The sequence below is a fragment of the Phascolarctos cinereus genome, unplaced genomic scaffold (assembly GCF_003287225.1).
Source record: "Phascolarctos cinereus isolate Bilbo 61053 unplaced genomic scaffold, phaCin_HiC Scaffold_2;HRSCAF=192, whole genome shotgun sequence".
Taxonomy (NCBI): domain Eukaryota; kingdom Metazoa; phylum Chordata; class Mammalia; order Diprotodontia; family Phascolarctidae; genus Phascolarctos; species Phascolarctos cinereus.
The window spans coordinates 260,666,024-260,680,264 of NW_027555625.1; the positions used below are offsets into that span (position 1 = coordinate 260,666,024).

A 14,241-nucleotide genomic window follows, 5' to 3' on the forward strand; every position below is an offset into this window, starting at 1 on the left:
AAATACACTGCCCATGAGCCAAATTAAAATATAAATGGGAAATATTTAACAAAATAAATAAAAATACAATAAAACCTAGATAACATTACATTTTTAAAATTAAATCAAATATGAAGCAAGCAGGGATCCTTATATATGGTTTACTGGCCCATTACCTATTTGAGGAAGACACCACTGTTCAAGGTCATTTAATCTAACCAGCCCATTTTACAGATGGAGAAATTGAGGTCCAGAAAGTTTAAGTGACTTGCTCTAAATCAAACAGGTAGTAAATAGAAGAGACAGGATTTCAGCCTATATCTCCTCTGACTCTAATACCATTGCCTTTTCTAATGCAGACTGAGCAGGAAGCCAATCCTGCAGTTTCTGCCCCAACCCCTCCCGTGGTGGAGAGCTCACTGTCTCCCAAAGTGGCCCATGTCACTAATGGACAATTCTAACTGTTAGAAAGTTCTTCCTTACACTGACCCGAAATCTGACCCCTCTGTAACTTCCATTTGCTTATTTCAGTCCTATTCTTTGAAGCAGCAGAGAAGAAATTACTTCTTTTAAATGGACCTTCCACTACTCCCATCCCCAAACTTACTGCTCTGGCCAACTGGTCCAGTTGCCTCCCTGCACATTCCTTCTGTCATCCCTGGGCATTTCAAGGGGCCCCTTACTAGACTGAAATGCAGTACACATTCCCCTTCCCAGGAGCCTGTGTTGAATTATGCAGGAAGCAGCATTCAATTTGCTCAGAGACAGGAGGAGATGATGTGTAAGATAAAGTCATTTATTCCTGCCCCCTCTCTGAGGCTTGTTTTCAACTCAGCACAAGGCTCCTAACAACTTCCCTCAAGCCAAGAGGTCACCACATCCTACTAGCCAGAACCCAGAATGGTGCCTAGCGCAGAGAAGGCACTCAATAAATGTTGGCTGAATGGAAAGGGCCCTCACCCATCACTGCACCTCTCTGCCTCTCTCCCCTATAGGGAGCTCACTGAAGCACCAGAGAATAACCCTCCACAGAGGAGTAAACATGACTGCAAGATGCTTGCGCAGAACTAGCTAGGCTGGACCCCAAAGTCCAATCCTAGAGAGGCTGGATTTTTGGATCTTGGATTTAGAACCCAACGAATGGCTCCAAAGCCACAAACTCGGCTCTCTCCTCCATAGCCCAGACACTACCTCCACATACAGCTCTTGAAACAAGGCCATGTGCACATGATAGGCTTGCATGCTGGTTAGAGCACTCTATTAAAGAAGCCGAGGCAATCAGTTTAATCTTGGTGGGATTATTTAGCTTTACTCCAGTCCAAAGATGCTCTACCTTTTTTGTGTCATGGACCCACTTTGGCAATCTAGTAAAGCCTGTGGACCCCTTCTCAGAATAATGTTTCTAAATGCATAAGGTACATAGGATTATAAAGGAAACCAATGATATTGAAATATGGTTATCAAATATTCAAACAAGTTCAAGGATCCTCAGGTTAAGAATTCCTAATAATACAGTTACATTGCGCACCTAACATAGCCTAAATATAATATAATAGTTTATGGGCACCTAACAGATCCTAAATATATACTATGGGCATCTAAAAGAGTCCAAATCCTGGCCACAGTCTGAGCCTTGATGTCAGAGACAGCCTGAACCCTAATCTTGACACCAAAGTGACCCCAACCAAAGGCTAAACCCTGACCCCTGACCCTAGCCACAAATGGAATGAGCCCTAATCCCACTACAGACTGAACCCTAACCCAACTATAGAAAGAACTGTAACTTTGGTCCAACCCTGGCCACAGGCTAAACCTTAAAGCAAACATAAATTGCCCCTTTATTCATTATGGAAGCTGTCCCCTTATTCCCAGCTATGGGTTAAACTTTTAAGCTTGGCTCATCTTCTTAGAAAGGATGGTCAAAGATGAGACCAGTGTTTAGATGGAAACCTAGTCCCACAACTTGAGACGTAACTCAGATATAGTGTCCTACTGGGTAAATGCATATAAAGTGTTGAACTGATGGTCAGCTGTGGTTATTATTACTAGTGGTGCTATTTTCTTACATGAAGGTTGGTAGTATTTTGTATACATAAGACCTGGGTCTGAGCCTGGATCAAAATACAGGAGTCCTACAGTGTTACAGTGTGACTGGGGACAAATTACTCAATTTCCTGATGGCTCAGTTATTCTAGCTATTAAATGGGAATAAAAGCTGGTCCCGTTCACTCCAGTGGGATCAGAAAAGAAGATGAGATAGCACAATGCAGAGATAAAAAAAGATGTAATCTAATTCAATCATCATCACTGGGAGGCAGTAGGAATTCTTCTCTTCTGTGCTGAGACACTTCTGCTGTTGTCCAGCCAGGAAGCTCTACTATGTGGGTCTACATGTCCCCTTATTCTAGACATAATAAAAATTTGGGCACTATCACTGCCTGCAAACCATTTATATAGTCATTCATGTCATAAAAGTACCTGACCTAATGAATACAAATACTTATATGGACATATATAAATACACACACACACACACACACACATCTATATACATGCACACTGTGTGTGTGTAGACAGTCAATCAACAAGCATCTTAATTATTAAGTACCTACTATGCGCTAAGTGTTGGGGATATAAAGTAAGGAAAAACAAAAATTTTTTAAAAAAATAGCAGCAACAGCAACCACAAAAAACAGTCCCTGTTCTCAAGGTTCTCAGGTTCTAATGGAGACAACAATATGCAAACAACTTCTACAAAAAAGATACAAGACAGGATGAAAAGAAGAAAATTAATAGAAGGAAGGGACTAGAATTAAGGGGGATGTGAAAAGCACAGACTTGAATCTACAAACACACACACACACACACACACACACACACACACACACCTTCTGCTTGACAGTTTATGAAACATATTCTTGTCCCTTTTCTTACTGGATCTTCACAACATTTCTTTGAGACAGGTAGGGCAGAAATAATTTTCTACAGATGAAAAGACTGAGGACCAGAAAAGTTTCATAGATCAAGAGCTAGAAAGAATTCAGAGGCCATCTACTCTAACACCCTCATGAGGAAAATGAGGAAACTGAGGTTCATGACGATTAAGTGACTCGGTCACTGTCACAGAAGAAATGTGTCAAAAGTGGAAGGTCAGTGTTCTTTCTATTGTATTAATGGTACCTCCACGAATTTGCTAAAAGGGATAATGATCTGAAATTCAAATCCAGGTCTCCAAGAGCTGTGCTTTTTTTTTCCATTCTGTCATGCTTTTTTCTCGCTTGGTATAAGCTTCTAGAAAGGTCTCTTTAAACTGTCCTTTGCAATGCCCAGATCAATATAGTCTCTGGAGGGAGAAAAAAGATTTTTATTCTGGATATTGTCATTAACCACACAAACTCCAAGACACCTGGATAGTAAACAAAGAATTAACTATAATAACAACTCACACTTACATTATGCTTTAAAGTTTACAGAAACATTTCCCTCACAGTCACCAGGGAGGAAGAAGGGGGCAGGGAATATGGCAGACCATGAGAGCAGCACAAATACCATTATCCTACATCATACAGATGTGGAAGAGGTGAGTGGCTTATCCATGGTCATCCAGCTAATAACACCCCCTTGATCAATAATAATATTTGCAATAATAATAAATAAAGATAGTAACAACAAACAATTTATGTAGTGATTTATGATTGCTTACAAGTATTTAACATCCAGTACCTCATTCAATAAATTATATCATTTGAGAGGGTATAATTCTGATGGGCAAGAGCCCATCAAGTTGAGGTAGGTACTCGTGCCTTCACTATGATCTATTCAGATTTTGCTGTAAAATGTCCAAATACTCATCAACACATTGAGTCTGGAAAAGAACTGGGAGTGAAGGAGGGGTTTCTGAGAAGCTGTCTACTCTTGACTGATGCTATTACAAGTTTCTTTTTTCCATTTACTCACTGAATTGGGATTTAGTCCCATGTTTGCCTCAATGTATGTCTCTGTCTTTGGCTCCACGGCAAGTTCAGCTTCCAAAATCTTTTCCACCGGCATGTCCTCGTTAGCGCTGCTGGTTGACTCCACCTCGTTCTCATTCCGATCTTTGCCCCTCTGCCTCTCCTCTTGCACAGCTAGAAAAGAGGAGGATGGATGTGAGCTACAGATTCCATGGCACCCATGGATGACACAGGAAATATGGGAAAGAGATGCTGTTCCCTCAAGTCCTTCACACCAAACTCCTAGCTAACAAGTGTGTCATGGCCTAAGGGCTGCGTACTGGAACCTTGGGTTCTAGGTACAAAATGGAAGGCTCCATCAGCCATTTTCTCAGTGGGGTTTTCTACTGAAGAAACGGGAAAAGGAGAGCCTTCTAGAAAAAAACTGTACAGGTGTGGTCAACTCTCAATCATACAATGCATGGATTATCCACATTTACTTTTTTTTTAATTTTAAAGCCCTGGATGTCATTTCTTTAATCTCTGAACACACATCCCCACACTGTCAGATGACATGCACTATCCATTCATTTTAATATTAGACCAGAACTACTCACAAGTTCACAGCTACAGGAGATGGGAGAAGAACATAGCTTGAATATCCCATGAGGTTAGAACAGGAAGTGCTATTAGAGGGCATCCTGTCCAACCTATCATTTTCCAGAGGAAGAATCTGATGCTGAGAGAGCTGATGTAATTCACCCGAGGTCAGACGACAGCAAGTGAAAGGCCAAGCTGGCACCCAAACACAACAAGTCTACTGACTCTCAGCCCAATATTCTTTCCATGACCACACACTGTATCCGATGCCAACTAAAATGATTTTTGGAATTATTTATTGTTTTGGATTACTCACGTTTGGGCTTCCTTCAAATAATGTAGACAATTCAGAGTGAAAGGTACAAGAAAAACGATCAGTCAGAGAAGGAAAACATATCATGGGGAAAGAGAATTGGATCTGGAGTCAGAGAGAACCTGTGTTCAAATCCAGGTTCTGTGAAGTATGTGTGACTTTGGGTAAATCTTCCCCGACATCAATTTCCTTAACTACGAAGTGAGGAGACTGAACTAGGGTTCTAAGATCCCTTCTACTTTTAAATTTGTGAACCTATGAACATCAAATGCCTGGGTAAACTTCCCTTTGAGAAGATGCTTCAAAGAAAGACAGGGACAGGGCATCAAGCTAAGAGGACAGAGTACTTAAGGATCTTGCCAGATAAGATGAACCACCCACACAGGTTGGGTTTAATGGGAAGGAACCAGCTGGGTGGGGCTCTGCGGTGGCGCCTTAATGGTGCCCACAGTACTCTACCTGTAGCTTGGAGCGTCTGCCCTACAGAAGGGAATTCCTTGTGTTTGCTTTGAGTCACTGCCCCCACTCCAAGGGCCTGCACCCACCTTCAGTGTTGGGTTACCTATGCAGGAGAAAACACTGAGCCTGGGGCATTTTGCCACCCATCCCCCACCATACCTAACCTGCTCAGCCTCCTCTATCCTGGGTCCTGGACTCCATCACACTGCATATCACCCTTTCCACCTACATCTTCTCTGGTTACCTGGGGCCTCAGCTGCTTATAGCTAGCAGCCATGATCAGGCAGAATGACAAATGGATCCGTGGACAAATGAGGCAGGTTGGAAGGGGAAAAGAAGAAAATAATTTAGAAAAGTGATCAAAAGGGCCATTCATATAGTCTAGTGCCTTACATCTTGTCTCCTACCGCCAAGCCTGAGAATGGGAATGGATGGCTCCTCAGAGAGAAGACATTGCAATTCAACAAACATTTATTAAGTGAATACATTGCACAAGGCACTATACTATGTGCTAGGGATGAAAACGTGAAAAATAACACAGCAGCTGACCTCAAGGAACTTGTATCCTCCCAAAGAGGACACAACATGTATAAAAAGTATCATATAACAATGTTTAAACTTTTTGTATAAATCGTATAAACATGTATAAAACTGGAATTACACAAGGTAGAGAACGACAGTGACACAGGAGAGATCCCAACAAAATGCTCCAGGAACATTTGAGAAGGAGGAGATGGGAATCTGGGTTAGGTTTCGCTAAGTACAGGCTAGGGTGTGAGCACACACATAAGACCAAGCCAGCAGGAGGGGAGCAGGGAACACTCAGTGCCCTTGTCCAGCTGGCCTGCATATTCTCCAGTCTAAAGCACGGAGGGCTCCTCCTCCCCCTCCCAGCTGAGCCTTAGGGTCCTAGGGCACACCCAACCTGCTGCCTTGGGGACACAGGCACCACCCAGAGCTCCTAAGAAAACTCCAGGTACATGGAACTGCAGCATCTCTTATCTTTTCTTAAGTAACCCCTACCTCCAAGGCAGTTGGAAGCCCAATCAGTTCTTTCCAGAGCTGGGTTTCTATGGACTCCAGACATTGTTGCTTCCCACCCTTCATTTCCAGAAAACAAAATGTGAAATGCCCAATAGCTTTCTGTGCCAATCCAACTTTGCACCAATTACTCTTTTCCTTCTCTCCTTTATTTCTTTTATTTCTCCTTTAATTGAATCCAAACGTCACAGAACATTAAATCTGGATTCAGTCAAAGGACCACACTTGGTCCTAGAAAGGTTTTCCAGTGATGTTATTTCTGAAGATCGACTGCTCTTCATCTCTTGCCTCCTTGCCTTTGCTTACATTAAGTTTAGACTGGCTCCTCTCTTCTTACTTTGCCTGTCTGGGGGGCCCTTTAAAGTCTGTGACTGAAATGTCTTCTACTTCAAGGAGCCAACCTTACAAGTTGGTAAAAACCTTCACTCTCCAGCTTCTTGTGGACCTTTTCTCTCTAATGCACCGATCAGATAATATTGTCCATTATCTCTATGTGTCTCATCCTGTTATAAGACCATCCATTCCTTGGCAGGGCAAGATGGCAGAGGTTTATAAAAATAGACTAAGCTGTGAAAGTGTTGATGCACATCATGGAGGGCAGAAAACTGATCACAGGGATCACAGATTAAGAGCTAGAAGGGACCTTAGGGGACACTGAGTCCAAAAAGGAAGCCCAGAGAGAGGATCAGTGGCCTGCCCAAGGTCACACGGGTAGGATTTGAATCTAGGTCTTCCTGGTTCCAGTGCTCCATCTGTGCCACATTACTTAATAAATGTTTGTTGCTTTTTTTTTTTATTGTTGTTGTTAAGGACAGAAAACAAATTCACATGGCCTGGTAATGGAGACAGCACTGGCTCAAAAGTCAGAGGACTCAACTAAAGCCAACTAAAATGGTGTTGGGATTTACCTTCTGTTTGGAGAATTACTCATTCTTGGATTCCCTTCAATTACTGAGGATGATCTAGGATTGATGGCATAGGGAAAGGAAGTAGTCAGCTAAAGGAAGCATGGTCCAGTCAAAAGGAAGCTAGATTTGCAGTCTGAGGAGCCCTGAGATCAAATCCTGGCTCTCCTGTGTGACTCTGGGCAATGTACTCAACCTCTGCGGGCCTCAGTTTCCTCATCTGTGAAATGAAGGAGTTGGGCTCTGTGACCTCTGAGATCCCTTCCTCCAGCTCTAAGGATACAAGCTTGTGAATCCCCATAGAGTGGGTAGCCCCCTCTACCACCTCTTCTTGGCTAACTCCTGGCAAGAGGACCAGACAGGGAACCAGAACTCCAATCCTAGCTCTGCCATTCACTACCCTGTGACCTCAGGGGCTCTCTGGGCCTCAGTTTCTCTAACTATAACACAGCAGGGAGAGGAAGAGAATAAATGAACTCTAAAATATTTCCAGTTCTGAGTCCTAACAGCCAAGGTTGGGCCTATGCTCAATGGTTGGCCTGAATTACAGGAGGGGCAAGCTACCCTGAGCTGAAAAAGAGAAATCTTTGCTCTTGACCAACTTTGCTCTATTGAAAGTGCACGAGGTCACAGTATGTCCGTGGCTCTAAATCTGAACCTGCCACACTGAACAGACAGCAAGCAAAGGCACCAGGGGGTGGTTAGGACTGATTAAATTGCGGAAACCCGAAGCCTTAAGTAGTGTATGCTGGAGCACTTTGTAAGACACAAAAAACACACACACACACACACAGGCTGGAGCACTTTGTAAGACACAAAGAAAACACAACACACACACACACACACACACACACACAGGCTGTCCCTTCTCTGACCTCAGGAAACTCAACTGAAGCTCAGTAAAAGGAGGTAGCCAAGAATAAGCCTGAAGCTGCCATCCCAATCTTCCCTTGCAGGCTTTCACATTAGGGGGAAAAAAGTTTGATAATTAGCTGCAGTTCTGAGCCACCCCTCCCTCTGCAGCCGCACCCCCACCCCCGACACATACCTCCAGCCCCTAGTTTCCTAAGCGGGAATTTAGGCTGTTCAGCAATCCATCATTTGCCAGTTCCTACCCCAGAGGGGCAGAATGAAGTGATTATTGTAAATCTAGCCCTGGTAAAAGGCCCTGGCTCCTCTGGGAGCCCAGGCACAATATAAAGATAAAATATGGTTATGTTTGCAAACAGCTAGATGTCGAGTCACTGGCATGCTTGGAGCACCAGCTTGCTGGAGTCAGCATACTCCTCTAGCTCCGTGGGCTTGGCCCCATGATTCCAAAGGGCCTCTCCCCATCTCCACAGTTACCATCTGGAGCTGCAGAACCCAAGGGCAATGAAGACTTTCCAAGCAAGCTTACCAAAGGTACAAAGCCTGTACAAGGACCACAGAGATCCACAGGTCTAAGAAATAGACAGGATGGACCCTGGAGCTATTTCTAGTTTGTCCAATTCATTTTACAGAGTAAGGCACTGAGCCCCAAAGTAGGGATGGGACTTTCCCAAGGTCACACAGCTAGTCAGTAGCAAAATTGGGACTCACTCTTATGACCCCCATTTCTACCCGGTCTTATAGCCTTGGCCCCAGCTTAGAAAAGCTTTCCTTGACCAACTCTGCCCGACTCAGTTCTCTTCCTTCTCTGGATTTCCGCTAAAACGTACAATGTGTACCGCTTAATCTCGAGTCCGATTAAGTACTTGCTTGTACTGTCAAATATACTAGCTTCACGCCTATGCCTCTTATCTCTGCAACGACAGCAGAAGTTCCTTAACAATTCCATTTCCCCCGGAGCGCCAAGCACAGGGCTGAGGATACAGCAGAGCCTTAATATATATTTATAATAAATCTACAAAGTGACAGTCCCATTCCAGACATCAATACACACACACTCTGTCACAGTCTGTAAAACAAAAATGGCAGGTCCGAAATACTGAATTTAAGAAAACTGTCAGGGGCAGATGGTCGTATTAAAGCTTATCCCAAACATACTACAATTAGTACAGCTGTAGACTGCTAAAACCCTGGTGTCTGGAGGCAGAACGAGGACAACCCACATGCCTGGATTATTGAGAGAGAGATGTCACCTACCCTCACATTCCAGTCAAACTCGGTCTTTAGACGCTTCCCAGCCCATTCTGCCCTCCGCCATTCCTGTGAGTTTTGCGTGCAGAAGCCCTGAATGGATTGCCTGCCGCTGAAATCTTCCCCTTCCTTCCAGGTCCAGCTCAGGTTCCACTTCCTCCATGAAGCCTCCCTTCCTCTCTCCACGGCTGAAATCGATCCCTTTAGTTCCTCACTTTTCTATTTAATCCCTAGGCCCTTACAGTACTCTCTGTTGTGTCACCGGGGACAGAGCCCTGGGCCTGGAGTCAGAGAAGATAAGTACAACATCCTGCTTCCGACATTTACCTGCATGACCTCTAGCAAGTCACTTATGGAAAGAAATAAATATTTATTAAGCACCTACTATGCACCAGGCATTGGGCTAAATGCTTTACAAATATTATTTCATTTGACCCTCACGACATCCCTGGGCTGTAGGTGTTATTAATATCCCCATTTTGCAATCGAAGAAACTGAGATAGACAGAAATGATTTGTTCAGGATCACACAGCAAGTGTCGGAGGCTAGATGTGAACTCAGGTCTTCCTGACTCCAGGTCCACTTCTCTATCCGCTGTGCCACGTAACAGACCCTGGGCCTCAATTTCCTCTTCTATAAAATTAGGGGATTGGATTGTATGGCGTCTAGAGCGCTGATTCTCCGTCCTATCTCCCTATTAGGTTAAAAGCTCAATAAAGGCCATTTTTCATCTTTATAAGCTCCAGCACTAAGCTCAGCGGCATAAACATAGTAGGTGTCTTAATAAATATTTATTAAGTTGAACTGAATTGAGCTACTCTACGAATTGATGCTGTCTCCACGCATGGCCCGCCTCAGCACAGCAATCTGACCTGCTGCATTTGAGGAGGCATTTGATGACAGACTTTCACCAAACAGCTAACTCAAGGGGCTCTCCTAGTTGATTTGGCTACCACAGATGAAGGCAATTACAATGGGCCCTTCTCTAAAACAACTAATGCGGACTGCTATTAGCTACATGCACCACAACTCAAACATGCTCTCTGTCCCCATGCTCCCCTGCCTCCATCCCTCTGCTTACAGTGATCCCCATGCCTGGAACGATCTCTCTTCCTCTTCTTTACTTGTTGAATTCCTACCCATTCTGAAAACCCAACTCAAATCTTCCTTCATTCCCCCATTAGTAACAACCAACTCCTGTTGGACTTTGCATAGCACTTTTCTCTGTCTCTCCCAAATGCACCAAATATGTTATGCTCATGTCTCAGTCTCTCTACTAGTCTGTAAGTTCTGTGAAGCCAGGAAGGACATCTCTAAATTTTGTATTCTGCCCCCAACATCCAGAGCAGTGCCCTGCATATAGCAAGTGAATCTGACTGAACTGAACAACCACAGAACAGTTCCTCCCATATACTAAAGGCTGAAAGTACAAGGGCCCCAATACCAATGGTACAAAATGAACTCTTCTGGCCTAGCCCTAAGTCCATTCACTGGACCCTGGGCCCAATTCCCTCCCCCCTTATTTGCTTCCTTATTTGGTGAAATCTCCTCCTGAAGTTTTTTGTCCCCATCTCTCTCCCTTGTAGGTCCTGTTTCCTCACCCAGTTTGTCACTGTTTAGATAAAAATAGATCATGAACATTTAGATAACACCTTTAATTTCTTCGTCCTGTTGTTTATTCCCTTGTTTGTTTGTTTCTTCGAGCTTATCCATGACTCATCCCTTCTCCCTCCTTCTGGAGCCCCTTATGGAACTGGTTGAGCTTGAAATGACCAGTGACCTTTCCTCCTTGGAAAATTTCTCCTCCCCAGACAGTGGAGAGGACATGTTTCTGTACCCAGGGCCTTACAGCTAAGGGCTGCTTCTGATGATCTAGATTTGGTTGACCCTCATCAAGGGTATCTCCTGTGCCACAGATGAACACACAAACAAAATGCCTGGATTTATGCTACCAGCAACTCAGAATAAAGATACAACAGGGCCTACTTCTAAGACCCCAGAACCCTCTTCTGTTTATTCAGAGTATTCAGGGTCTTCTCCTTGAAGAAGCTTTCCTTTTCCATCCCCATCTCAATAATTTCACAAACAAGCTCCTATTTTGCTTAACACACTGTGCTAAATGCTGGGGACATTTAAAAAAATGTAAAAAACAGTCCCTGACCTCAAGCAATTCACAGATAAAAGTCTGGGAAGGGACACAGTGGAACAGTGTTGGATTTGTAATCACGATGATTTGAGTTTAAATTCTGCCAGGTCTTTTGACTCTCAATCCAATTTTCTTCCTATAACACCATGGTATATCTCTGAGTCTCAGTTCCTTTACCTGCAAAAGGAGGCTATAACATAACATAACATAACATAACATAACATAACATAACATAACATAACATAACATAACATAACATAACATAACATAACATAACATAACAACATAACACCTATCTTGTCTCACGGGGTTCTGGTAAAAATCCAATGGGAAAAAAGCTGAAGAAGGTGATGCTCTGAAAGGTATAAAGCACCCTATAGATGTAAGGTTTATCATACACTGAGGTAGCCACAGAGTTACCATCTGGAAATATGGAAATAGACATACTTTGGTTTGTCTGCCTCCCCTGGGGCCTTGTGGACCTGAGTGGATAATACTTCATTCCTCTAATAAAATAAAATAGGAAAATCAAAACTTGTATTTCTCAGTGGATGCAGCCATCAAGTCAGTGGTGACCACTCAGTGGTGACAAGCTCAGTGGTGACCACTGCACTACAATGACTTTCCACAGCTGCCAGAGTACTCGGGGGATTCCCCTCAGCCCTGCCTTTCACTTGTATTCTTATCAATCAATGCCTCTCTGCCAATTTATTCAACTCAAACTGTTTTGGGTAGAATAAAATTAACGTAGGCTTGGAAGTCTCAATAATTGGCTATGGAAAAGAGGCAAGACACATTTAGGCAACTTGCCTAAGTCTAATTAACTAAATAAACCCTAAACTGTCTACTATGTACAAGCATATTGCGCTAGGTTCTAAGGATATAGAAACAAAAAAAATTCTCTAAACCTCAGTTTCCACATCTGTATGCAATATGGAAAGGATCTATAATTTCAACAGTATGGTAGAGTACAGGCATTGAACTCCTTCCACCAAAAGGGATCATAACCTCTCTCTGATATAGTATTGAGTCCTCAGGAATTCCCTGAAGAAAACAGAGGTTAAGTGGGTTACTCAGGGTTACAGAGTTGTAACCATCAGCTGTGGGAATCTAACCCCAGCATTCTAACCACTTGCCAACACAACCTTTATTTCCTCATCAAAAAAATGGAGACGATAATATCTGTAATACCTAGAAAAGAAGAGAGCTGTGAGAGGCAGCTAGGTGGTGCAGTGGATAAAGCACAGGCCCTGAAGTCAGGAGGCCCTGAGTTCAAATCCAGTCTCAGACCAGACACTTAACACTAGCTATGTGACTCTGAGCAAGTCACTTAACCTCAACTGCTTCACACAAATAAATAAATAAAATTTAAAAAAATTTAAAAAGAAGAGTGCTGTGAGGATCACTATTTAAAGTATTATAAAAAGTCAATTATTGTTAACAATGTTAACATTTCATTCTTCTCATCTTTCTGTTCAACAGAACTCAGAATTGATCAAAGGATCGTAGCTTTTGAGCTGGAAGGGTCCTCAGAGGGCATCCAGTCTAATCTCCTCATTTCACAGATTAAGAAACTGAAACTCAGATTAAATGACTTACTCACGGTCACACATCTAATCACTGTCAGAGAGGCAGGAAATGAATCCAAATGATTCCAAAGCCAACAAAGAGCTATTCTGCGATTATTCTTTTATACTTAGTGTTTGCCAAGCTATTGAAGAGATAGATAAGATGATTAAATTTGGTAAAGAAACAAAAGGCCTGGGATGAAAGCCCATTTTATACAGACTTAAAACCTCTTCAGGCCAACTCCAAGAGTAGTAGGGAAGCTACATCCTTACTTCTTGTTCCCACATGCTTTTGAATTCTTCCAACAGGTCTCTACATTTTGAAAGCTTTTCATTTAATGTAGTTTGGAGGATATGAGTATTCAACGTGGCAGCATTTATTAAAAATGCTCTTTTTAAATTTCTGTGGATCAGAGTTTGTTTTTGAATGATGACAGGCATTTTTCTCTGAAAATGCTCTGGTGCAGTAGTTCATTTGCTGAATCCTCAAGAATATTTTGAGGTTTGGATTTGCAGTATAGGGACATGATTCAGGACATGATGTTTTCCAGGAAGCCTTTCACAATCTCTCTTAATTCTAGTGTTTCCCTCTGTTAATTATTTCCTATTTATCCTGTGTGTAACTTGTCTGTACACATGTGTTTGCATGTTGTCTCTCCCAGTAGATTGTAAGTTCCTTCTGGGCAAGAACTTTCTTTGGCCTCTTTTTGTATCCCCAGCACTTAGCACAGTGCCTGTGCAGCAGGCATTTAATAAATGTTGATTGATTGATAGTAGTTCGCATGTTATCTCCTCCACTAGATTATAAGCTCCCCGAGGGCAAGGACTAGCTTTGGCCTTAATAAACGTTGACTGATTGATGATTAGGAAGAATAGCAAGCTTCTTACACATAAAATTATGGCCACTTGATCTGGACATTCAACAGGAATTACATTTTTTCAACCTTCAGTGACATGATGAACAACTTTCACAGCTTCCTCACACAGTCTGCATTCTAGGGGCAGCTAGGTGGTGCAATGCATAGAGTTCTAGCCTTGGAGTCAGGAGGACCTGAGTTCAAATGTGGCCTCAGATACTTGACACTTAACTAGCTGTGTGACCCTGGGCAAGTCACTTAACCCCGACTGCCTCACCAAAAAACAACAACAACAACAACAACAACAAAGTTTGCATTAC

At 42.8% G+C, this 14,241-nt stretch overlaps 1 protein-coding gene across 3 annotated transcripts in view; it reads right to left on the reverse strand.

Moving 5' to 3' along the window:
• The window catches only part of RXRA (retinoid X receptor alpha), a 288,589-nt gene that overhangs the window by 35,295 nt on the left and 239,053 nt on the right, over positions 1–14,241 (reverse strand). For all 3 annotated transcript variants that reach the window (XM_020981921.2, XM_020981920.2, XM_020981922.2), the window contains exon 5: positions 3,937–4,106. In XM_020981921.2, coding sequence (XP_020837580.1) covers positions 3,937–4,106 — 170 coding nt within the window. The remainder of the gene's footprint in view (positions 1–3,936; positions 4,107–14,241) is intronic.